At 44.8% G+C, this 25,922-nt stretch overlaps 1 protein-coding gene across 1 annotated transcript in view; it reads left to right on the top strand.

Moving 5' to 3' along the window:
* CDHR3 (cadherin related family member 3) overlaps positions 1–25,922 on the top strand; it is a 70,438-nt gene that overhangs the window by 5,022 nt on the left and 39,494 nt on the right. The window contains exons 3-6 of the mRNA XM_064290400.1: positions 7,503–7,668; positions 11,108–11,205; positions 24,153–24,247; positions 25,117–25,221. Coding sequence (XP_064146470.1) covers positions 7,503–7,668; positions 11,108–11,205; positions 24,153–24,247; positions 25,117–25,221 — 464 coding nt within the window. The remainder of the gene's footprint in view (positions 1–7,502; positions 7,669–11,107; positions 11,206–24,152; positions 24,248–25,116; positions 25,222–25,922) is intronic.

Below are 25,922 nucleotides of genomic sequence, written 5' to 3'. Positions count from 1 at the left end.
ATCTTTGACAACTTCAATATTTTCTCTGTTTATCATGATGTTGCTTCTCACTCTAGTTGTAAGGATTTTTTTTATGTTGAGGTGTAATCCATATTGAAGGCTGTGGTCTTTGATCTTCATCAGTAAGTGCTTCCAGTCCTCTTCACTTTCAGCAAGCAAGGTTGTGTCATCTGCATATCAAAGGTTGTTAATGAGTTTTCCTCCAATCCTGATGCTCCATTCTTCTTCATATAGTCTAGCTTCTCAGATTATTTGCTCAGCATCCAAAAACCAGAACCAAACCTATTGCTATCGAGTCAATCCCAATTCATAGCAACCCCATAGGACAGAGTAGAACTGCCCGATAGGGTTTCCAAGGAGCAGCTTGGTAGATTCCAACTGCTGACCTTTAGTTAGAAGCTGAGCTCTTAACCACTGTGCCACCAGGGCTCCTTGCACACAGACTGAATAAGTAGGATGAAAGTACACAACTCTGAACCACACCCTTCCTGATTTTAAACCGTACAGTATCCCCTTGTTCTGTTCTAATGACTGCCTCTTGGTATGTGCTAGGAGTTCTCAAACCTGGCTGATCATCACAACCTCCAGGGAATCTTTCCAAAAGTGCAAATATCTGGGTCCCATAGCAGACCTGCAGAAATCAGGACTTGAGGGCCAGAGCCCAGGCATTTGGACTTCTCATTCCCTACTCCCCGCCTTCCCCCAGGGCTGGGCCCTCTGGTATATGAGGAATGCACATTCAGCCAGTCTTCACCTCAGCATCTGGTTTACATTCCCAGGCCCTACATGCTGGACCTGTGACTCAGCTGCCCCGTCTACCTGCTCTTTTGATGTCTAGCTTGTCTTTAACAGCTGCTGCATTTCTGTTCCTATAAGCTTTGCCAATCGCTTACCCTTATGTAGCACTTAGTATATGCTGGACATTGTTGAAAGTGCTTTACATGCATTTACCCTTTTAATCCTCATAACAACCCAATGATTGTGTTGTATTATTACCCCTTTTTCACAGATGGGGAAAATGAGGCATAGATCAGTTAAGTCATTTGTCCTGGGTTGCATGGCTAATAGGTGGCTAAGTTGAGATTGGAACCCAGGCAGTCAAGCTCATTCTTTTTTTTTTTTTTTTTACAATTTCAATGCGATATAATTCACATACCATAAAATTCACCTTTTTAAAGTAGATAATTCAGTGGTTTTGGTATATTTACACAGAGTTGTGCAACTACCTCATTTTAGAGCATTTTCGCCACCCCAAAAAGAAACCCCATAACCACTAGCAGTCACTACCCATTTTTCCTTCTCCCAGCCCCTGGCAACCACTAATTTGTTTCTATCTCTCTGGTTTTCCCTATTCTGGACATTTCATACAAATGGAGTCATACAATATAAAGTGGTGTGGTAGACAGGGGCATCTGACCTCCTGTAACTTTATAAGGCGGAAGAAGAATGAAGGTCAACAGCCCAAGGCTGATTTCTGTGAAGTGGAGGTCAGACAGGCCTCCACTCTTCCACCTTTTTACCACTTTTGACACGAACCGTCCCTCCCACAGCACTCTCTCCTTCTCTTCTCCTTCCTTGATAATTAGTTACAGTGGCCACACAGGACTCATAGTACTCATGATTATGGAGTTTTGGGGGAAGCAACAGGTTACAATCCAGGTTCAGGAAAGCTCAGAATACAGTTCTTCCATTAGAGCAAGTTCTTCTCAGCCATGCCAATAGGCACACCTCTCTCTGGCCCCTTGGGCTCTGCCTTGCTTAGGTAAATGTTACAAAGCTCTTCTAACTCAGTTGATCAGTGTCTGGAGACACCCTTCTCCACCACTAAGCCTCAGCCTGGAGGTGCTCAGCTTTCTTGCTCTGTGGGTTGGTAAGCCTAGCTCCGACAAGTGCCTGGAGGCACTCTACTCCACGCCAGCAAGCCTTCTGCCCTAAAGGCTCTCAGCTTTCTTGCTCCATGGGCCCACCGCACCATCTCCTGCCAGTCTCCTGTTTCTGCTGCCACTGCTTCTTGCCATCTCTTGCCATCTCTGGTGTTGCAGCTCTCTCTCTCCCATCTCCTGGATCTAGGAGGTTCTCAGCACAGGGATCCTGGGTCCAAAGAATACACTTAACACCTGGCTTTTCTTTCTTGGTGGTGGTGAGATTCTCCCTTTCTGCCTCTGGGATGGCTCATTTTAAGCCTAGTGGAATGGTGAAACTGATCAATCCCCATATTCCTTATTTGCACAGTCCTACCCCTGCAAGGGTGCCATGCACCTTATTTACATTATTAGCAAGCTATACAATCCCCTTGATGGGCCACAAGTACCTCATTTGCATAGTCCCACCCAGTCATTTGGTGGGAGTTACAAAGACTACGGCTACTAAAACCCAGTGCCGTCGAGTCGATTCCAACTCATAGCGACCCTATGGCTAGAAGGGCCATGTTAAGTAATATGCTGCACTGTATTATAATATGTGGTCTTTTGTGACTGGCTTCTCTCATTTAGCACGGTATTTTCAAGGACCGTTTCATGTTGTAGCATGCAGTTGTACTTCATTCCTTTTTATGGCTGAATAATATTTCATTATATGGATATACCACATGTTTATCCATTCATCTGTTGGGCTGTTTCTACTTGAGAGCTCTCATTCTTAACCTCTATGACATATTGCCTCTAATGAAGGTCATGACGATGATGATGATGATGCTTCAAATTTGCATAAAGGCTGCAAAGCACGTTCATATACCTGATCGCTTGATTTTTTTAACTAACCCTGATATTATCATCTTAACATTTTTATTTATATTTTTAGAAATAAGAGAAGCCAAGTGACAGCAAGGGTAATTGATTTGTGAAAGACAAGATTTGTTAAGGATGAAATAAGAACTTAACTCAGGGCTTCTGACTTCAGCTCCCAGCCTCTGTCTCCTATATGGCCATGTGCACCTTTGGCTTTTTGCTGAGCCCCCAAATCCTTTTTTTATAGGACTTGCCCTTCCAACATTCCGTGTGATTCAACCAGGGCTTCCAATCAAGGAAGATTTTCCTCATTAACAACTGCTCTGTGTTTGTTCCTATAAGCCTTGTCAATTGCTTGCTATCAATAGCACTTAGCATATGCCAGATCCCTGGTGGTGCAGTGGTTAAGAGATTGGCTGCTAACCAGAAAGGTCGACATTTTGAATCCACCAGCCACTCCTTGGAAACCTTATGGGGCAGTTTTACTCTGTCCTACAGGGTTGCTATGAGTCGGAACTGACTTTACAGCAATGGGTTAGGTTTGATTTTGGTTTAGTATATGTCAAAAGAATTCCCTCCCGTTCCTGTTCCCCATTGTTGTGTCCTATCGTGTTGATTCTAACTCGTAGCAACGCTATAGGACAGAGTAGAACTGCCCCACAGAGTTACCCAGGCTGTAATCTTTACAGGAATGGATCACCTGCAGGTGTTTTCTCCTACAGAGCAGTTGGTGGGTTTTGAACAGCCAACCTTTTAGCTAGCAACTGAGAGCTTAACCATTGTACCACCGGGGCTCCTTCCTGATCCCTAGAAATGGCAAATTTTTTAGTCCTTCAGTCTAATCTAGGCTCAAGTGTTCAGTGCAGCTGCCTGGACCCTGTCTTGGTGTTAGGATGCGGCACGTGTTCGCAAGTCCTACAGTTGTTCTTAAGAATGGGCCGCCTTTCCCTAGACATTACCCAACCTTATCAACCATCCCCTCCAATAAAATCCTATTCTTCAGCCCAAACTGCTCATAAGAGCCACTCCTGCCATCTTTGGATCATGTCAGAGCCTGCCCCCTCCTTGGGTAACCTTGGCACCCTGGAGAATGACAAGTACAGTGATGAGGTTATTGGGTCTCCGACTCAGAGGTCTCCTCATTGTTGGGCTTGGGACCCAATCATGCAGGGCTTTCTGAGGGTGAACTCCAAATCACGCCAGAGGCCATGCCTCCCTGTGTTGGGACACAGTGTTGAAGACTCCTGGGGGGTGAAGGGGAGTAATGATAATAACAATGATAACAACTCACACTTAGGGAGTACTTACCATGGGCAGCTACTCCCCTAGATATTTTATATGAATTTACTCATTTCATACAACAATGCTATGTATTGCTGTACTATTATTATTTGCATATTAAAGGTGGTAAACCAAGGCACAGAGAGGTTGAGCAACTTGCTCAGGTTCACAGAGCTAGAAGGTGGTGGAATGAGGATTTGAGATCAGGCTGGCCCCAGACCCTTGCTCATAACTCCCACACTGGGCTGGCTTCTATTACCTAGCAAGAAAGAAGCCAGAGCCATATTTGGCCACCGATGGCTAATTAGTAGTCAAAGGGTTTCTTTTGGAGCAGCACCAAGGATTGTTCTGAGAAGCCAGGGAGGAGTGATTGCTGAGCTGTAGTTTCACAGCTGTGAAGACAGGCCTACGGCCACCGAGCTCTCCAAGGTCCCCTGGAAGCATGTGTCCTCTTCCTTTTGATCTGCCATCTCTGAGCCTGGCTCCCCTCCTTTCCCACCTCCTGTCTGGAGCACTGTGGACCTTGGCTTGCCAGTTTTGCCAATTGCCTCTCACGTCGCCCAGCTGGCCATTTGCTCAGCCTTGTCCAGAATGACCTCGGGCTTTACATGCTGAAAACCATCCTTACTGTCTTTCACCAAAACTCAGAGTGTGAGCTCTGCAGGCTGATGGCTGGAAACCAAACTGACACATCACCCCTCCAGCAATGTGACCTTAGAAGAGTGCCACCCCCTACCCTGCCAACCCATCCCCTCGACCTATGTTCCTTATATGGGAAATGGGGAGATGTTTACCAACCTATGGTGGTTGTGATGACTGAACGAAATACTCCACCAGATGGCTTGGCAAGATTCTGGCACATGGTAAACATTTAATAAATAATGGTAACAATAACAATAATTTTTCCATTTATGTTGATAGAACAATTCCTTTGGTTCCAAGATAGAACATTTTGGATCCTTTTTGACTGTTTTATTTCCTTCCTCTAGGAGCCCTGGTGGTGCAACCGTTAAGTGCTCGGCTGCTAACAAAAGGTTGGCAGTTTGAATCCACCCAGTAGCTCCTTGGAAGAAAGACCAGGCAATCTGCATCTATAAAGATTACAGCCAAGGAAACCCTATGGGGCAGTTACATGGGATCATTATGAGTCAGAATTGACTCCACAGTACCTAACAACAGTAGCAACATTTCCTTCCTCTAGTGTGTTACAGGAGCCCTGGTGGTACTGTGGTTAAGAGCTATGACTGCTAACCAAAAGGCTGGTGGTTCAAATTTACCAGTTGCTCCTTGGAAACCCTATGGGGCGGCTCTACTCTGTCCTATAGGGTTGCTATGAATCAAAATCGACTTGATGGTAATGGGTTTTTTGTTTGGTTTTAGTGTGTTACAGCTAGTTCCCAAGGAGAAGGGGCTGACGGTAGGCGATACTGTGGTAAGGGATCTATTCAGGCTTGGGGTTCAGGAGAGGGCTTCAGGCTTAGCAGGAAACTATAAATCAGGAAACAATAAACTATCATGACTGAGGAGACTTTTCTGGTGGACACACTTTCATTACATGTTTTTTGGCAACCTAATAATGATAGGGAAGCCCTGGTGGCATAGTGGTTAAATGCTACAGCTGCTAACCCAAAGGTTGGCAGTTCAAATCTGCCAGGTGCTCCTTGGAAATTCTATGGGGCAGTTCTACTCTGTCCTATAGGGTCGCTATGAGTCAGAATCATCTCGACAGCACTGGGTTTGGGTTTTTTTTTTTTTTTTTTTTTGGTTTTTAATAATGATAGGCAGCTCTATTCTGTCCTGTAGGGCCTCTTTGAGTTGGAATCAACTCCACAGCAATGGGTCGTTGTTGTTTTGTTGTAATAATGATAAAAGTCAGCATTGGCTTAGTGCTTGCTCAGTGTCAGACAGTGTTGTAAGTACTTCCCATGGATTAACTTGTTTAATCCTCACAATAACCCTATAAAGTAGGTGCTATTGCTAACCCCACTTACAGATAGGGAAACAGAGGCAGGAAAAGGCTAAGTAATGGGAAGGCTGGGCTTTGAAGCCAGGCGGCCTGGGTGCTGCATTTGTGCTCTGACCCCTACGTGGTGCTTCCTCTCACCAACCATACGCAAAGCAGAGAGTCCAGTTATCTGCATTCCTGTAGATACCAGGCTGATCCTGCTCATTGGTGGGGACAAGACTATCCCCTTTTCCCTCCCAGCCCTCCTCCTGTTATACATTCTCCCTCCAGTGCACATATTCATTCCACATCTCCCTTCTCTTAACCAATTTAGATCTTTCAAAGTCAAACACAGTATCCACCCCCTCCTCCATGAAGCCTATCACAATGGTCTTTTCTCTCCCTGCTTTTCTATAGAACCCTGGTCTAGCTCTTCATTGTGATATCTTGTATGACACTTCAGCTGTTTAACTAGGACAAGAATTATTTTCCTAGTTGTATTCACATAGAAACAAAATCAGAGAAAGGAGAAGCAACGTTTCCAAGTCCACACAGAAGTTCAGTGGAGGAAAGAGGATCAGAACCAGGTGCTCTCTTCACTGCAGGAGAACACTGAAGGTCTCTCTTCCTGGTTCCAGTTGCATTAATAACCAAAACATTCTATCAGCATAATTAAGGACATTTATGAAATTTAGTCCTTGATGTCCCAAAGGGCTCTGAGCCTTCTGGGAGTTCTGGGGGCTAAGTTGGGCTGTGCATTTAGAAGTGAGAGGCCTTAGAACCCACCACCCTTTCTAAGGCTCAGGTTGGCCTCCAGTTAACCTCAGCAGGAGTCTCCTATCATTGCCCACTGGGGTTCCTGCTAGCAACAACTCTAGATTCTGATGTAGTCTCTCTGGCCCTGATTCTTGGCATTTCCCCACCTCCAACCCCCTACCCCTCAGTCACATCTCTAAAACACTTGGAGTACAGAGAACAGGATTTCCTGACAATGGGAGAATGTGTGGAAAGGCACACCAAAAAGTGAACGGTCTGTCGATGTAAGTACATATCATTCCTCATTATGCAGATGTATCCTGTGCCTCTTCTGTTGTTTATTCTTAGATGTTGCCTTGGGAAAATTAGAATGGAATGATAAGTCAAGATATAATTTAATGGCAGTCCCGGAAAAGTGCAGCATCCTGTTCTTCAAGATGAGAAAATCTACATAAATTCAACATAGCTAAGAGATTTGCCTAGGAGCCTAACCCAAGAGTGGTGGGTTTTTAAATTCTCAGGCTTTCCATCTCCAGTCAATCTCAGCAGGATGTCTTCTGAATATTTTTCTTTCCTATGAAAAGCAGCACCACCCTCAGGAGTCCCTTTAGTGAAGCGTCATAGGGCTTGTGTTGGAAGGACTTCAGTAAAGCAACTGGGTCCTCCAACAGTGAATGAAAGGTGGTCTTCAGGATACGGTTGCTTCCTTCCTACTAATATCCCTTTGCAAAATATATGCGTGCAAAACAGATCTTCTTTCACATGGTTAATAATAATTTTGCATTTGGTTCTAGGTTGTAACCAGTGGGAAGGAACAACTAGATTTTGAAACAGGACCAAACATATTTGATTTGCAGATTTATGTGAAGGATGATGTTGGTGTCACAGACCTACAGGTCCTCACCGTCCAGGTAACAGATGTGAATGAGCCGCCTCACTTTCTAGGCAACTTGGCGAAAGGTAAGATATGCTGGGTGTGCAAGGCAGCCCAGATGGTGGCTTCAGGGAAGAGCCCGGGGGACAGAGAAAAAGAGAAAGTAAATAAACAAGCAGATGTTTTCTCTGGAAAAGGCAGCTGCTTAATGAGCAGGGAACAAATGAAATGTATCCAGCCCAGCACGCCCAATAATTCACAAAGCCTTAATATTCATGGTTTCTCTTGGTGCTTTCTCAGCCCTTTGGAAGAAACTGAGGCTCAGAGGCCTCAAGTGGATCATTCTGGAGGAACCTGTGCTAAGCCCATCATAGGCTTATCACTGTATACTGCAGTCTGTTGACTGGCTTGTTCAGTCTCCCTATGGGCTCTGTGAGCCAGGATCTGCTACAGAGTAGGGACAATATAAGATACTGGAATATAGCGTAACTTCCTACATGATCTCTCCCAAGCTCATGGCTCTGAAGACAGTCCATATGCTGACAATGCTTAAGTCTGTCTTTCCAGTTCAGACTTTCTCCTGAACTTCTGATTCAAATATCCAACTGCCTCACCCAACATTTCCTCTTGGATGTCTAACAGACATTGCAAATGTAGCATGGCCTCAAACCAAACTCTTGACTCTCTGCACCTCCACACGATCTGCTTCTCCTGTTATAAAAAAAGCCAAACCAGTTGCTGTCAAGTTGACTCCAACTCATGGCTACCCCATATGTGTCAGAGTAGAACTGAGCTCCGTGGAGTTTTCAATGGCTGGTTTTTGGAAGTAGATCACCAGGCCTTCTTCCAAGGCACCTCTGGGTGAACTCGAACTGCCAACCTTTTGATTAGCAGCCGAGCGTGTTAATCCTTTGTACCACCCAGGGATTCCTTTCCCATACTAGTTAGTGGCAACTCCATCCTTCTAGTTGCTTGGGCCCAAACCTTGGAGTCATCATTGACTCCTCTCTGTCTTTGACATCCAACATCAAATCCGTTAGGAAATATTGACATATCCAGAATCCGACACTTCAGCAACATATCTACCACTACCACCATGGTCCAAGCCACTAATCATCTCTCACCTGGATTAGTGCAATGACTGGTGTGGGATTAACTTTACCCAAAGAATTTGGTCTTTGTCCTTGGTCGCTGAGAGATCTCCTGTAAAACCTTGAAATTTCCCCAGTGATTGAAGTGTCTTTGATGAGGCCTAATGAAGTACTTTTTGGGTGTGTGCTAGCTAGACAAGAAAAAAGCACCACTTCAGAGGAAACTAAAAAAAAAAAAAAAACTCAGTGCTGTCAAGTTGATTACGACTCATAGCGACCCTATAGGACAGAGTAGAACTGCCCCATAGAGTTTACAAGGAATGCCTGGCAGATTTGAACTGCCGACCCTTTGGTTAGCAGCCGTAGCACTTAACCACTACGCCACCAGGGTTTCCCACTTCAGAGGAGGGGAGCATAGTTCAATCAATGGTACCCTATAATGAGATTCAATGAAAGCTCTGGACTTGAAAGCTCCATGGGCTTTCTGGTTGGTGACAGACATTGATGTACATGGAAGGGTAGCACGTCTCTTTTGGACCATGGAAGCTTCACCTTAAGAATCCTTCTACACCTTGCCTTATGAGTCTCTTCACGTGTATCCTTTTTGCTATAACAACTGTAATCGTAAGTATAGCACTTTCTGAGTTCTGTGAGCCGTTGTAGTGAATTACTGAACTCAAGACACCATCACTTCTGACCACTACTCAGAAGCCATCAGGTCAGGAGTGATGGTGTCTTGAGAACTCTCAAGCTTGTGGCTGGCATCTGAGGTCTTGTACAGACTTGGCAGTCTGGAGGACTGCGCCCTTTATTAACTTATGAGGTGTGGCCTAGCTCTGGGTGGTTAGGGTCAGAGGAAGAAGTGCTGCATGTACAGCTGGTGTCAGAAGTGGAAAAGAACTGATAATGAGTTGATTTGGATTGTTCAACATATATTTCGTGTCAGAGAAGTGAGATTTGATTTTCCACACAACCAGCTAACTGGTCTCCCTTCAGTCTATTCTCCACACAGCACCAGAGGGATTCTGTCCAAACACCAGTGAAATCATGGTATTCCTGTACTTAAAACCCAATGTGAACTTCCCAGCTCATCCACAGGGAAAGTCAGAATCCCCACAAGGCCTCATCAGATCTGGCAAGAGCTTCCCAGCCACCGTTTCTCCTCTAACCCTCCCATCTCACCCTCACTCCTCCCCCTTCTCCAGTATATTAGCCTCCTTGCTGACAGGTGACTACCCCAGGCATGACCATACCTCAAGGAGCCCTCGTGGCACAGTAGTTAAGCATTTGGCTGCTAACTGAAAGGTTGGTGGTTTGAATTCACCAGCCGCTCTGTGGGAGAAAGCTGTGGCGGTCTGTTTCTGTAAAGATTACAGCCTTGGAAACCCTACGGGGGCAGTTCTACTCTGTCCTACAGGGTTGCTATGAGTTGGAGTCGATGGGACCTTACCTCAGCATTTTTTTATGCTTGCTGTTTCCTCTGACTCTTCCATAGGTATCCCCATGGCTCTTTCTCATTTCCTTAAGGATCTCAACTCAAGTGTTCCCTCCTCAGGGAGCCTTTCCTAATCACTCATCGTGCATCCCACAACACTCCTTAATTTTTCTCCATAACAGTTCTCACTAATATACAGACATTTTACTTATTTATTTTATTGTCTGTATGAGAGCAGGGTTTTGTCTGTTTTGTGAACTACCGTATCCTAGTGTGTAGATCAGTGCTTGGCACATAGTGAGAATTCAGTAAATATTTCTTTGAATGAAAGCATGAAAAAAAAAAAAGTTGCCTTCAATTCCGGCTCATGGCAACCCCATGTGTATCAGAGTAGAACTGTGCTCCATAGCATTTTCAGTGGCTGATTTCTTAGAAGTAGATCACCGGGCCTTTCTTCTGAGGCATCTCTAGGTGGACTTGAACTTCCAGTTTTTCGGTTAGCAGCCAAGTGCATTAACTGTTTGCGCCACCTGGGGACTCTTATTCAACCAACTAATTTCTACTGAGATCCAGGGGCACTTTAAGATGTCACCTTAGGAGGAATTTATCACATCAGAGTGAACATGGAACATGGCCCAGCTTCACACTGGAGACTTTTCTCTGTGGTTGCTTCCCAACTCTCTTCCCTTATTACCTCCCTCTTCCCCGCTACCCCCCTCGTAAACACAGTACCTCAGGTCATTTCTCGATGGAGGAAATAAATGAAGACTTGATACCACCTTGGCCAGCCCTATTATTTATGAAGCCCATGAGTGAGTAGATACACTCACACAAGTTGGCTAGTGGTCTTACTTATGACCTTTAATGTTGTTTCCCTCTTTCCCACAATGCCAATATCTTTGGCTGCCTTTGGATGTGTATGGCTGCCTCAGTGTTGGATTTCTCTATTTGCTTTCATCTAATAAAATGTTTCCTATTCCACTTTGGACGGTGCTATAGGTTTAGAGCTCTACATTGCAGAAGGAATAAACCCAGGATTCATTTACCAGGTTGAGGCCTTTGATCCAGAAGATACAAGCCGAAACATACCCCTCAGTGTAAGTCTCCTTGTTAACCTGAAGAGGTACTTGCCTAGATTGGCTTTGACATAGGAGCCTGGTGCCCTGGTATCTCAGCATGGTGGGCCTGGGCAGTGGAAATAGGGGAAAGATGCTGTCCACTTTCAAAGAATAGAGCATAGAGAATGGTTGGAACAGGTAAGGGGACTTTGGAGACAGACACACCAGACTGGATTTGTAGCTCTGTGTGGTTTTGGACAAGTTCTTAATCTCTCTGATCTTCAGTTTCTTAATCTGTAAAATGGGAATAATAACAGCACCTACCACAGTAGGGGTGTTGTGAGTATTAAATAGATAATGGATGTAAAACCACTTAGCATGGTGCCAGCGTTTCAAAACTGCTCGATATTTTGTTGATTGAAGCTAATAAAAATCCACCTATATTTATTTTAAAAGCAAGCATAAATGTACTTGAGCTGAAACAACAATCAAGTTCAACGAAAATTTACTGAAGATGTGGGTCTATGGCAAGGACCACACCCTCTTCAAGAGTTGAAGACAAGCTGCTCAGAGCCACGTTTAAAAAAAAAAAAGTCCCAGGAATTCCTGGCCATAGGGAAAGAAACTGGGTCCTGGAGAGTTGCCTCCCGGTTCAGTCTGAGAAAGCTGATTTTGCTTCTATCCGTTTTTAATCAGTTTTATTAATGGAGCTACAGAGGGGCTTCTGTCACTACTGAACGCTAGCCTCTTAGCTTGTCCTTGGACATGGACGTCTCAGCTCCTAGCTTGGCTGGCTGGAGTGCACTCAATGAAGCTGAGCAGAGAAAGAAAGGAAGCTAATGCCTCAGAACAAAACTAGAGCAGGCAATACTCCTGCAAACACCTTACAGAGATGAGAATATTGAAATAGGACACTCAGTAAATTGGTAACACTGGGAGGCTGTTTCTACAGTTGGCTGCACAATTTGCAGCTTCAACAGTACTACCTTTTCGAACAGAAGGAAGTGAGCATAAACTCTAGGATTAGCACAGTGTAGTCTACAGGGTCTGAAACAAAGCTGTTTTAAGATGACTGGACACACCTTAAAGTTAGGGAAGAGTCTGTTTTTTATTAGAAGATGATCCTTCTGCCCAGAAAGTCATTCCTTCACTCCCTTATTCACTCATTCATTCAGGATTCATTCATGTCAATATTTGCACGAGTAAGTGAATGACTACGGAAATACTTACTGGGTCCCTGCTTCGTACTAGGTACGATGCTTGTAGTTAGCTGCTATCGAGTCTGCTCCAAGTCCTGGCGACCTCATGCACAACGGAATGAAATGCTTCCCAGCCCTGCACCAGCCTCATGGTCATTTGGGTATTGGACTTGTCATGGATTAAATTGTGTCCCCCCAAAAATGTGTGTATCAACTCAATTAGGCCATGTGTGGTTGTCGTCCATTTTGTGATTTTAATTTTCTGTTAAGAGGATTAGGGTGGGATTGTAACACCACCCTTAACCCAGGTCACATCCCTGATCCAAGGTAAAAGGAGTTTCCCTGGGGTGTGGCCTGCACCACCTTTTATCTCTTAAGAGATAAAAGGGAAGTGAAGCAAGCAGAGAGTGGGGGACCTCATGCCACCAAGAAAGCAGCACCAGAAGCAGAGCACATCCTTTGGACATGGGGTCCCTGAGCCTGAAAAGCTCCTCGACCAAGGGAAGATTGAGGACAAGGACCTTCTTCCAGAGCTAACAGAGAGAGAAAGCCTTCCCCTGGAGCTGACACCCTGAATTTGGACTTGTAACCTTCTAGACTGTGAGGAAATAAATTTCCCTTTGTTAAAGCCATCCACTTGTGGTATTTCTGTTATGGCAACACTAGATAACTAAGATCCGTAGAGTTTTCATTGGCTGATTTTCTGAACTAGTTCACCAGGCCTTTCTTCCTAGTCTGTCTCGGTCTGGAAGCTCTTCGGAAACCTGTTCATCATCATAACAAAACACAAGCCTCCTGTGACAGATGGGTGGTGACTGCACATGACCTGCACTGGCCATGAATCGATTACACCCGGGTCTCTCACATGGAAGGCGAGAGTTCTACCTCTGAACTGCCACTGCCATAGGAACAATGCTAGATGCTTTCAATGCATACTTTTCAGTAACATCCTCAGCTACAGCGGCAGAAATGAGATTTTATTTTTTCTCCAGTGACAAAGCAGTCCAGAGTCAGGCAGTTCCGAGCAGCTGCTCAATGGTGCTATCAGGAACCTGGGCTCTTCTTAACTACTCTTCCATCCAGAGTATGTTAACTTTGTTCACTTTTTGTTTACCTCATGGTTGCAAGATGGCTGCTGTACCTCCAGGCTTTCCGTCTGAGTTCTAGGCAGGAAGAAGAAAGAGAAAGAGGGCAGACAGGGGTAAAGGGTAAAGTGAGAATGCCAGGTCAGTCTAGTCCTTTTTGGGGCAGGAAAACAAAAACTTTCCTGGAAGCTGTACCAGCGGACTTCTGCTTACTTCTCATTTACCAGAACTGTGTCCTGTGGCTATTATTGCTTGGTGTGACCAGAGGAAAAGGGATTCTGGATGGGGATTAGGTCTGCAACCGAAGTGTAGGACCTCACTTGCATATGTAGCTCATTTCAACATTTACTGGGCATCTGCTATGTGCCAGGCACTCTATTTGGATACAAAGATGAATAAGGCACATTTGTCTCAGGAAGTTTACAGTCTTGATGGGTGATACTCATGCACATAACGAGCAATTTTGATTCAATATAATAATTGCTGTAAAGTTTGTATAAGACACAGTGGGGACAAAGTAGATGGAATCTCAGAGCTGAAGGAAAACAGTTATTTTTCAATCTCCATCTTTTCTATATATTTTCAAAGTATACAGAGGGATTAAGGTCACGCTAAGTAACCTCAATTGCTGTCAAGTTGATTCCGACACATAGCGACCCTATAGGACAAAGTAGAACTGCCCCATTGGGTTTCCAAGGAGGGGCTGATGGATTCCAACTGCTGACCTTTTGGTTAAGCAGCCAAGCTCTGAACCACTGCACCACCAGGGCTCCTTTTAAGGTCATAGCCCCTTTAAAAACACCTCATAGAGTAGGTGTTACCCTTTCAGATGAAGGGAAGCAGCGGCAACAGGTGTTGCTCTTTTTTTTTTTTTTAAATAATTTTTATTGTGCTTTAAGTGAAAGTTTACAAATCAAGTCAGTCTCTCACACAAAAACCCACATACACCTTGCTACACACTCCCAATTACTCTCCCCCTAATGAGACAGTCTACTCTCTCCCTCCACTCTCTCTTTTCGTATCCATTTCGCCAGCTTCTAACCCCATCTACCCTCTCATCTCCCTTCCAGGGAGGAGATGCCAACATAGTCTCAAGTGTCCACCTGATCCAAGAAGCTCACTCCTCACCAGCATCCCTCTCCAACCCATTGTCCAGTCCAATCCATGTCTGAAGAGTTGGCTTCAGGAATAGTTCCTGTCTTGGGCCAACAGAAGGTCTGGGGGCCATGACCACCAGGGTCCCTCTAGTCTCAGTCAGACTATTAAATCTGGTCTTATGAGAATTTGGGGCCTGCATCCCACTGCTCTCCTGCTCCCTCAGGGGTTCTCTGTTGTGTTCCCTGTCAGAGCGTCATCGGTTGTAGCTGGGCACCATCTAGCTCTTCTGGTCGCAGGATGATGTAGTCTCTGGTTCATGTGGCACTTTCTGTCTCTTGGGCTTGTAATCGCCTTGTGACCTTGGTGTTCTTCATTCTCCTTTGATCCAGGTGGGTTGAGACCAATTGATGCATCTTAGATGGCTGCTTGCTAGAGTTTAAGACCCCAGATGCCACTCTTCAAAGTGGGATGCAGAATGTTTTCTTAATAGATTTTATTATGTCAGTTGACTTAGATGTCCCCTGAAACCATGGTCCCCAGAACCCTGCCCCTGCTACGCTGGCCTTTGAAGCATTCAGTTTATTCAGGAAACTGCTTTGCTTTTGGTTTAGTCCAATTGTGCTGACTTCCCCTGTATTGTGTGCTGTCTTCCCCTTCACCTAAAGTAGTTCTTATCTACTATCTAATTAGTGAATGCCCCTTTCCCACCCCCGCCCCCTTAACCACGAAAGCATGTTTTCTTCTCAGTTTAAACTATTTCTCAAGCTCTTATAATAGTGGTCTTATACAATATTTGTCCTTTCGCAACTGACTAATTTCACTCAGCATAATGCCTTCCAGGTTCCTCCATGTTATGAAATGTTTCACAGATTCCTCACTGTTCTTTATCAATGCATAGTAGCAGGTGTTGCTCTTTTAAGAGAAAATGTGAAGCCATCAAAAGGGGCCTGAGAGCAGTGGGTGGGCTGCTGGGGCATCTGCAGTGGGTTTAGGAGTTGGGGTTTTTTTTGGGGGGGGGAGGGGTGCTTAAAGTTGCAGCAGAAAGTGTTAATAAAGTGTTTAGCACCTGTGCTAGAACTAACAGCTGCACAGAAAGTCAACAACCAGCCTGCAGAAGCAGGGAACATAATCTAGAAGGAACTTTTCTCAGACTAGAAAAAAGATATTACCAGTCTAGGAAGTAGTATATTATGGTCTTTGAACTTAGAAATCAGATTCTGGGTGCTTTGGGGGCACTAAATGACATACTCTGTAACTGTAGAAGGAGGATTGGTTAATTTGCTATTGACTGAACCAGTGCTTATCAACCTTGGCTGTAAATTGAAATCATAGGGGGAGCTTTAAAAAATACATATGCTGAGGCCCCACGCCCTAATAGCCTGAGATACTTGGCCTGGGGTGTGCCCCAGGCATCAGGATTTTAAAGCCCCCAGGTGATCTAATGTGCACCTAGGTTTGAGAATATTGGCTTTAAGATGCTGGCTCCCAAATCTCACAAATCCCTCTCTTAAAGTTTTGGCTTCTGTGGCCCTGGAGTGGGCCTGGGAATCTGCATATTTGCCAAATACCCCAGGTGACTCTTCTCTTCAGAAAGGCTGCGGGTGCTGGTTTATGAGTGTTTCTCTGATGTTATCCAGGCCCCTGCATAAGAACACACTTAGGATGCTTTGAAAAATGCAGATTCCTGCCTGGTGTCTTAAAGCCACCTTGCTCAGGACAGCAGCTGGGGTTGGAGGATAATTTACACAACAGCTCTAGGGCATGTGCTGAAACCCCAGCTCATTTAAAATGACAAAGCCCGCGACCCTTATCCAGCTTAAAAAAAAAAACTAGTTCCAGTTTAACGAAGTGAAATTAGGTGACAGATCATGTAAAAAACAAAACAAAAAAAACGAAACCCGTTGCCGTGGAGTCTATTCGGACTCACAGCGACCCTGTAGGACAGAGCAGAACTGCCCCATAGAATTTCCAAGGAGCGCCTGTCGGATCTGAACAGCTGACCCTTTGGTTAGCAGCCGTAGCACTTAACCACTACGCCACCAGGGTTTCCAGATCCTGTAAAATAGAGGCTAATCCAGAAACCACTAATATTTGCTCGCTTCCTTAAAAATAAAAAATTTGAAAGCATGTGGTTGTACATTGTTGAGACCAACACTGTCCAATACAGCTGCAATGCAAGCCACAAATGAGTGCCACATATGTAATTTTAAATGTCCTGATAAAAAAAACCAAACCCACTGTCATCAATTCCGATTCCTGGTGACCCTGTAGGGGAGAGTAGAACTGCCCCATAGGGTTTCCAAGCCTGTGATCTTTACAGAAAAAAACCGCCACATGTTTGTCTTGTGGAGCAGCTAGTGGGTTCGGACCGCCGATCTCTCACTTAGCAGCTGAGCACTTAACTGCATTAATAAAAATAAAAAGAAACAGATGAAATTAATGTTAATAATACACTCTATTTAACTCAACATATCCAAAATATTATGATTTCAATACATCGTGAGCGTAAAAATGATTAATGAGGTATCTTAGTTTCTTTTTTTTCATACTGAGTCTTCAGAATTGGCATGCATTTTGCACTCACAGCATATCTCTGTTCAGACCAGGCACCTTTTGAATGGCTCATTCATCACATGTCCTCGTGGCTACTGGCTCCTGTATCAGAGGGCACAGGGTTACAGCTAACGTTAGGTCCCTGTCCCCACGCACCTTCTATGTTGTGATGGGAGCAGGGCTCAGAGGCACGTGTCAGCGGTGGGCTCACAGTACCAAGATGCAAACAGGGATCTGCATGTGAATAATTACATTTCCTGGCATCCCTTCTCTGGGCTGCCCCCCCAACTCCACCTTCTGAAGGAGGCTGTATGAGACCACCCCTCCTTCCATTCAACTCCCAGGCTCCCTTCTTCCTCCCTCTGCTTGGAAATGGTCCCGGTGACTGCTTACTGCAGCTGAGCCTCCTTGGAGACTCTCAGGACGTTAATCAGTGTCGCAGCTGGAGGCAAAGTGATCTAGTGCGGCAATTCCTCCATTAAGGGGCTTTCTCTTGGCCCTTCCATTAGGGAAGGACTTTTGCATAAAGTGAAATGTGCTTTGTCTTCAGCAGACCAGACAAAGGATTAAATTAAAAGAGCAATAACCTTGCTCCTAGCTGAGCTACCAGGAGAGCCAATAGGGGAGTAATTCTCTTCACTGCTTGCATCTTGCTCTTGTCTGTCCTCTGGCTCCAAGAAGTCTTCCTAGGAATAAAGTGATTGTCGTATTCTGAACCTGACCCTATCAAAGGTCCTGGCTGGCTGGGACATTCCAGGTCCATTGAACAGTCTCTTGTTTCACAGATGAGGGAGGGAACTGAGACCTCTTCCTGAGCTGGGTAACTCCAGTGCGAACCGAGGTCTCCTGACCCCCACTCCCATTCATCCCTTTCTATGCTGTCTTAGTCATCTAGTGCTGCTATAACAGAAATACCACAAGTGGATGGCTTTAACGAACAAATTTATTTTCTCACAGTTTAGGAAGCTAGGTGTCTGAATTCAGGGTGCCAGCTGTAGGGGAAGGCTTTCTTTCTCTGTCAGCTATGGTTGGTTCTGTTAGCCCTCTGAGTGGGTTTGTGGGCATGTACTCGGTGGCTTAGACAAGCCACCACTCGACTGACAGTTTATTGTACTATGGTGGCTTGCGTGATGCTAGAAGCTAAAACCCAAAACCCACTGCTGTCAAGTAGATTCCGACTCATAGCAACCCTAAAGGACAGAGTAGAACTGCCCCATAGAGTTTCCAAGGAGCACCTGGTGGATTTGAACTGCCGACCCTTTGGTTAGCAGCGGTAGCACCTAACCGCTACGCCACCAGGGTTTCCTGCTAGAAGCTATGCTGCCAGTATTTCAAATACCAGCAGGGTCACCTATGGTGGACAGGTGTCAGTGGTGCTTCCAGAGGAAAACTGACAAAGAAGAAAGACCTGGCAATCTACTTCCGAAGATTAGCCAACGAAAATCTAATGGATTACAACAGAATATTTTCTGATGGAGTGCTGAAAGACGAGCCCACTAGGCTGGAAGGCAGTAAATAATACCTGTAACAACGTACTCAAACATGACAACAACCATGAAGATGGCACAGGACCGGGCGACGTTTTGTTCTTTTGAACATAGGGTCACCATGAGTCAGAGCTGACTCGATGGCAACTGTTATGGATTGAACTTTGTCCCCCCAAAATACGTGTTGTAAATCCTAACCCCTGTACCTATGACTATAATCCCATTTGGGCAAGGGTTTTCTTTGTTATGTTAATGAAGCAGTATTAGTGTAGGGTGTGTCTTCAGTGAATTTCTTTTGAGATATAAAAGCAGATTTAGCAAGCAAGCAGAGATGGAGGAAAACAGATACAAAGTCACATGAACATTGCTGAGGAACAGAGGCTGAAAAGGGACAAAGGTGGTCCCCCAGAGCCGACGCTCTGAATTTGGACTCCCAGCCTCCTAACTATGACAAAATAAATTTCTGTTAAAGCCACCACTTGTGGTATTTCTGTTATAGCAGCACTAGACAACTAAGACAACCACTAACACCACCACCACTCCGTGGCTTGGAGAGTCATTGGTATGCCCCGGACTTTGGAAAAATAAGAATCCTTCCTTCCCTCTGGAAACTTGGCCAAAAGTGGCCTGGAAATTGGCTGATCTCTCCTCTAGGAGACAGGGGGCTGAACCCTTTTTGCTTGTTTCTGTCCTGGGCCTGAAAGTGACTGATGGATGCAAAGCCAGGACAGGTTGACCCACCCCTGAGACTGTAGTAGAGGCCTGGTCAGAGGTGCTGTGGCTCTCCAGGGATCCTGACGATTCAGGAAGCTAGGACGGCTTCCTCTCATCCTCCTATCTGCCTACACCGTGGTGCAATAAAGGGGGATTGGGCAGGAAGTATGGGCTCTTGTCTTCCAAATGGAGGCTTGTATGGCCCGGAGCAAACCATGGCTGCGACGGGACTGCAAAGAGAGAAACCCCAGGGTGGTGGTAACGGAATATTCCCAGCAGGGAAACCAGAGAGCTTGTTTGACAAGCATTTGTTAGTAGAATTGATCTGATTACTCAGGACTTTTCTTAGCCAGTACTGGGGCAGAAAGGGGCTGCAATTGCTTTTCATTCTATTTAATTTTTGTTTTCCAAGAATGAATATCAGGGGAGCAGCTTTGATTAAACAAGCCTTTAAAAGGAGGAGAGAATGCCAGGTTTTACAGAAAGCCTTACTGAGTTGCTGGCAAATGGCCACATGACCCAATATTTTTAGTCTATGGATATTATCTCCTTTCTAAGTATAAAACTGCTATTCCCATTAACACAAGCTTGTAAGTTCAGGGATAAAAGAGATTAGCCTGGCACTAAAAGAAAAAAAAAAAATCAGGATTCCAGGAAATCAGCCTTTTAATAGCAATAAAAAAGAAAATTCCCACGTCCCCTAATTCTGCAGTTCTCCACATTCTTTCTATCTGTTACTATTTTTCTTTCTTTCCTCCCTGTAAGTTGTTGACACTGTAGGCAGAACTGGAGGTTTAGTAGCCAAGTCTAACATTACTACATCCAACCATTTTAAAAAAATGTTTGGCAAGATGGTTTTTGGTTGTTGCTGTTTTGTTGAAGAGTCTCTAAGGTGGGAACGCTGGTCTCACTCAGGAAATGAGCAAGAAGAAAACCCCAGTGTTTATCATTCATTGCGCTTAGCTGCGTTGAGTCAGCCCCCGACCCAGGTCAACCCTATGCCACGGAATGAAGTGCTGCGCTCTCCTGCGCTAGCCCCGTGAGCAGTTGCAGATCGGACCATTGCGATCTGTTTCTAGCGATTGGTTTTTGGAAGTAGGTCCTCCTCAATCTGGAAGCTCTGCTGAAACCTTTTCGGCATCATAGTTGGCTGTGCATGAGGTGCATTAGTGGAAGTCAAACCTGGATCTCCCATATCAAAGGTGAAAATTCTACCACTAAACCACTAACAAATATTTATTGAGCATCTATTACGTGTCAGGCACTGGGCATATAACTGTGAATGCAATGAAGCCCTTTCCCTCATAGAGCTTACATACTAACAGGATAGCAATAGCCTTTACTGAGGGCTCACCATGTGCCAGGCACTGTTCTGAGCCCTTCACATGATCACCCCGTGGGGCATGTACTACTGTTACTGCTCTTTACTGCGCAAGCTCATGCAACTGGGAATCGGTGGAACCAGGACTCAAAGTCAGGCAATCTGGCCCCAGAGCCATAGTGCTGAACTCTACTGCTCCATTTTGTGAGCCTTATATTCCCAGGTAGGTCTTAAAGTCCTCCTCCTCCTCTCTTCCCGTCATACCATCTATTTATCTTTCTCAGATCATCTCTCCCACATCTTATTTGTCAGTTCCTTGAGCTGACCATAAGCTTAGGGAGAGCAGGGCCTGTCATCTCTGTATCCCAAGATCTTGGCACTCAAGTGCTTGGGACCAACCAGAGCTGGGGCCCATCTAGTGCATTTCAGAACACACGTGGAAGGTACATATAGCTCGGTTCAGGTGCATATAGTTAATGCCCCTCTCAGGTCTCCAGAGCCATGTCACTCCATCACATCCAGCATGGGCCACTGATCCATGATTGTGAGGTTTCCCTTCAGGGAAGGATCCACTCAAAGACAACTGCTCCATGTGTAGGCAGCTGCAGGCCTAGGCAATTGCTGTCCTAGAAGTGGGCTGGAGAATTGATGGGGGCTAGGGTTTTTTTTTTTTTAGGGATTTAAACATTGCACCTTTGAGTGCTGTCAAGGTGCTTGTACAATTTGGGAGGCTAGAGAAGGGTCCACCTTGGTATTACCCAAATATCTCCTCTCAAAAAATGGGTAGAAACCCCTAAATGACCAGCAAGTTTAGCAAAGTAAACTCCTATAGTAGAACACTGTGCCATCATTACCTATCCATGCTGAAAAATAAATTTCAAGGATGATTTAAATGAAAAGATATTGTCATTTTGATTAGGACATCATCCAAAATTTTTTTTAGAGGTTGTATGTTTGCCCAGAAAAGAATGGAAGGCTATTCATCAAAATGATAGGATTTTACAAGTGATTTATATTTAGTTTCTTTTTTATACTTTTCTGTATTTCCCAATTTTTATATAAAATGTATGTTCGTTAAACCTAGAAATTATTAAATAATAAACAGAAAGTAACAACTTAAAAAATGGTTTTAAAACCTTATACTGGCCCCAAAGGAAACCTTTCATCTGTTTTGCGTACTCCCTCTTCTGGGAGCTCAGCTGCCATCACAACACGGCAAATTGCTGGATTGGAAACCTTGGTCAGCACTTCTTTTGATTCAGATTTCAGGGGGTGTGGTTCTGGTTGCCAAGTCACCTCTGATTATCTGATCCAGAGAGATCCAAGTTCTTGATGACATATCATCCCTCATCCCAGGGGGGAATAATGAAAATTTCTCACCTTAAAGGAAACCCTGGTGGCGTAGTGGTTAAGAACTACGGCTGCTAACTGAAAGGTTGACCATTCAAATCCACCAGGCGCTCCTTGCAAACCCTGTGGGGCAGGGCAGTTCTACTTTGTTCTGTAGGGCCGCTATTATTCGGAATCGACTCAACTGTGAAGGATTTGGCTTAAAGGGTTCTCACCTTAAAGTATCTTGGAACAAATGGATATAAACACATAAGCCTCAAATTGTGCTGTAGCCCTTCGGGTTTTTTCCGTGTGTGTTCTCATTTAATGCTCACAATAACACTGTGGAGCAATTGGTATTATCATCCCTAAGTTATAGGCAAGGAAAGGACTTGTCCAAGACGCTGTGGTGAGGACCAGAACCTGAACCAGTTCTTCTGGTCCAGGTCCTCCCCCTGCTTCCTTGGACAGGACAGGGATGGTCCTCCTAGGGGCTGGCTCCTAGTGGGCTGTACAGATAGACCTGTGGGTGCCTATCAGAGCAAGTGGTGATGGGCAGGGTGCCATCAAAAGAGCTAACCTAGATGCTAGAAGTTAAGGACTACAAAAAGACTCAACTCCCAAAACGTGGGAAGGGCTTTACCAGTGGCCACATACCTGAGATAGGATTTAAAAATAGATGTTTTATATCCCCAAACTAGGCTCCAATTTAGACTCTATGCCCTGCTAAGTTTCATTGTCAGCTCACACTTGCCGCTTCCATCATTTCAATGCATGATGTTTGTGTACATTTATGTTCCTCACTATATTGAAAGTTCCTTTAAGGGTTGAAACATATCTTAATCACCTTAGTATCAGTCTTAGTCCCTAATGCATGGTAGGTGTTTAAACAGCGTTGGCTAGACTACCAACCTAAAGGTTGGCAGTTTGAACTCACCCATCAGCACCTTAGAAGAAAGGATTGGTGATCTGCTTTCCTAAAGATTACAGCCAAAAAAACCCTATGGAGGGCAGTTCTACTGTGTAATATGTGAGGTCACCATGAATCGGAATCAACTCAACATCAACAGGTTTGAGTTTTTTTGGTTTGGTTAAAGCCAAGACTTAGAATCAAAAGACTTAGAATTAAAGACTGAAGTTGTCCAAGGGAGCACAAGTGAGAATACAGTGAAAAAGACAAGGAGAATGGCCTTGGAAGCAGTTCCTGCCTAGACAGGAGGGTTTTTTATTTGCTTTCTGTGATTGAAGCAGGACCCAATGACCAGCTTCTCAGGGTGTGGCCAGTCAGGGCTAGAGGATCAAACAAACAGATCCAGAAAGTTGGTGATTCAAGAACCATTAAGTCTGAGACCTGCCCACTGGGCCTCATCCTGATGCATCAAGAATGTTTGAGGGCAGGAGGGAGGGGAAAAAGGGACTCATTGCTTAGGGGATGTAGAGCTTCTGTTAAGGGTGATGAAAAATTTGGAAATGGATAATGGTGATGATTTGAACAACCTGATAAACATAATGTCACTGAACTGTACGTGTGATGAACGTTGAAATGGCAAGTGTTTTGTTACATACATATTTACCACAATTAATTTAAAAAAAAAAAAAAGAAAGTTTAATGAACCAAGAACATAAAATGGGAACCAGGCAAACATGTCTCCTGGAGAAAGGTGCACAGGTGTGCTGACTTAGTTATGTTAAAAATAAATCTCAAAGTAATTGAAACAAAGTTTATTCTGAGCAGCTATTCTATATGCATATAAGGAGACCATTCTAATTCCGAACAAAAAAAAAAAGCAAGCGACTCTAAGCAGGCTAGGAACAATGAAGCTTATGAAGAGAAGAGGAGGGAGAAGAATAGAAGATAACCATTGGCTAATCTTAACATGATTGGTAGAACCCTGCCCTTCCCTTTCTTTATGCTGTGATCAACTGATACCAGGTCACAAGGTGGTCTCTGTCCCTCCACCTATCTGCAGCCATGATACTTTTTGAAATATAAATTAAGTAAACCTGGCTTTGAACAGGAAAGTAAAAAATCAGCAACTTTGGAGGCAAGAAAAAAGCCTCTGGCAAGATTAATTTGGGGTCAGGAATTTTTTTACGATTAATACTTGGTTTTGTGGGTAAGAAAAACCTTAAAATCAAAGTAATATGTCTGTTATTAATTATTCTCTTTAACAGTTACATTCTTTTTCTTGTTTTTTAGTATTTCCTGATTTCTCCCTCCAAGAGCTTCAGAATGTCTGCTAGTGGTACCCTCTTCTCAACAACAGAATTTGACTTTGAAGCAGGAAACAACAGGTAGCCTTTGCATGACCTTGCTTGAAGTTCTCCTGGGTGGTTTTTTGAACAACAATGAAAACATGAAGGAGCAGGCCCAGTGCAACATGGGGGCAGCTTGGGTGGCTCTGAGAGGTCTGTTGTCCTCCTGTTATATTTAGGGGGTAGTAAGCCCCAAAGAAAAATAGGGAATAAGGTAATTACCTGGAAGACCTCTCTCCCTGTCCAAAATCTTTATCTACAGTTAACAAGAGCCAAGGTGTGGGGTGAAAAGAAAAGAAAAAAAAAAAAAAACCAGCTGATGTTAAGTCAGTTCTGACTCATGGGAACCCCAAATGGGAAAGGGCTCCCAATTATCTGTAGGATTGCCTCAGATGCCCAGTCTGGTTTGAGGTGGCACTGAGACTGTGACAGCTGATAGAGCCAAGTGCCTACAAATATTAAAGCATCAGGGTGGAGGCCAGCAGGCCTCGGAGGAAAGAGATGAGGAAAGGCCAGGGTTTGGAAAGAAAACAGGCTTTAAAGTCAGCCAGGTTTGAATCCCGGCTCTGGCCAGTTGTGAGAACTAGGGCTGGTTAATCCCTTGGCGCTTCAGTGTCCTCGCATGGGTGTGATCTGTACTTTGCAGGGATATTGTGAGAAATGAAGGGGACAGGACGTGTACCATGGCTGGCACAAGCAGCCACACAGTGAAATGGTGGTGTTAATGGCAGCTGAGGTGGAGGAGTGGGTTTTAGAGAAGAAGGGTGGACATAACAGGCCTGGCTTCTGCAGGAGCATATGGTGGGCATAGACAGAATGGGGATACATTCTTTCCTTACTACTGCCACTGCAGTTTGAGGTATTGTGAGCAAAGTTTAATTCTCCTGCTTGGAATATTTCCCTCACAGTCACTATCTCATTGTGGAAGTGAGAGACAGCCAAGGCCTCAAAGTCTCCACAGCCCTCCAGGTGAACATCCTGAACATCAATGATGAAATTCCTCGCTTTACCAGGTAGGCCTGAGAGCATGCAGAGCTCCGAGGGCTGCAGGCTCAGCTTTCTTAGGCAGCCGAGCCTCCTCAGACACAGTGAACAGGAGTGGGAGATGCCCTTTGCTCTGGCCTAGGGGAGCAATATGAGACGTGAGATCTTCAGTGTCCTTTATCCAGACCTCTGGACTTCTATTTTCCATGTTTTCTCCCCATGCCACCCCCTGTCCCCACATTCACATGCACCGTGGGATTATGTATGGTGGGGTGAAGGGTGGGGGCCTGACATGATGTCCCTGGTGCTCGGCTTGCCCTTGTGCACGTGTGGAGAGTAAATATCAGCCAGGTACTGGTACAATGGAGTCCCTGGGTGGTGCAAACTTAACGCTCTGAGCTGCTAACCAAAAGGTTGGCAGTTAAGTCCACCCAGAGGCACCTTCGCAAAAAGGCATGGTGATCTGCTTCAGAAAGTTCTTAACCATGGAAACCATATGGAGGGCAATTTTCCTCTGAAACACGTGGGGTCACCATGAGTCAGAATTACTTGACGGCAACTGGAAATTTTCATAAGAAACTGTTCAACATTAATAACATTAACAATAGCAGAACCCTAGGGTGCACATCATCAGACAAGACTCCATAAAGCTCACTCTGGGAATGTTATCCTTGGACTGCAGAGAGGTCACTTTAGATGGTGCCTCCATCCTGATGGGCCTGCCCACTGT

Source organism: Loxodonta africana, chromosome 8 (genome assembly GCF_030014295.1).
Source record: "Loxodonta africana isolate mLoxAfr1 chromosome 8, mLoxAfr1.hap2, whole genome shotgun sequence".
In the NCBI taxonomy this organism is placed as follows: Eukaryota; Metazoa; Chordata; class Mammalia; order Proboscidea; family Elephantidae; genus Loxodonta; species Loxodonta africana.
This window is presented reverse-complemented; position numbering and strand designations above follow the sequence as displayed.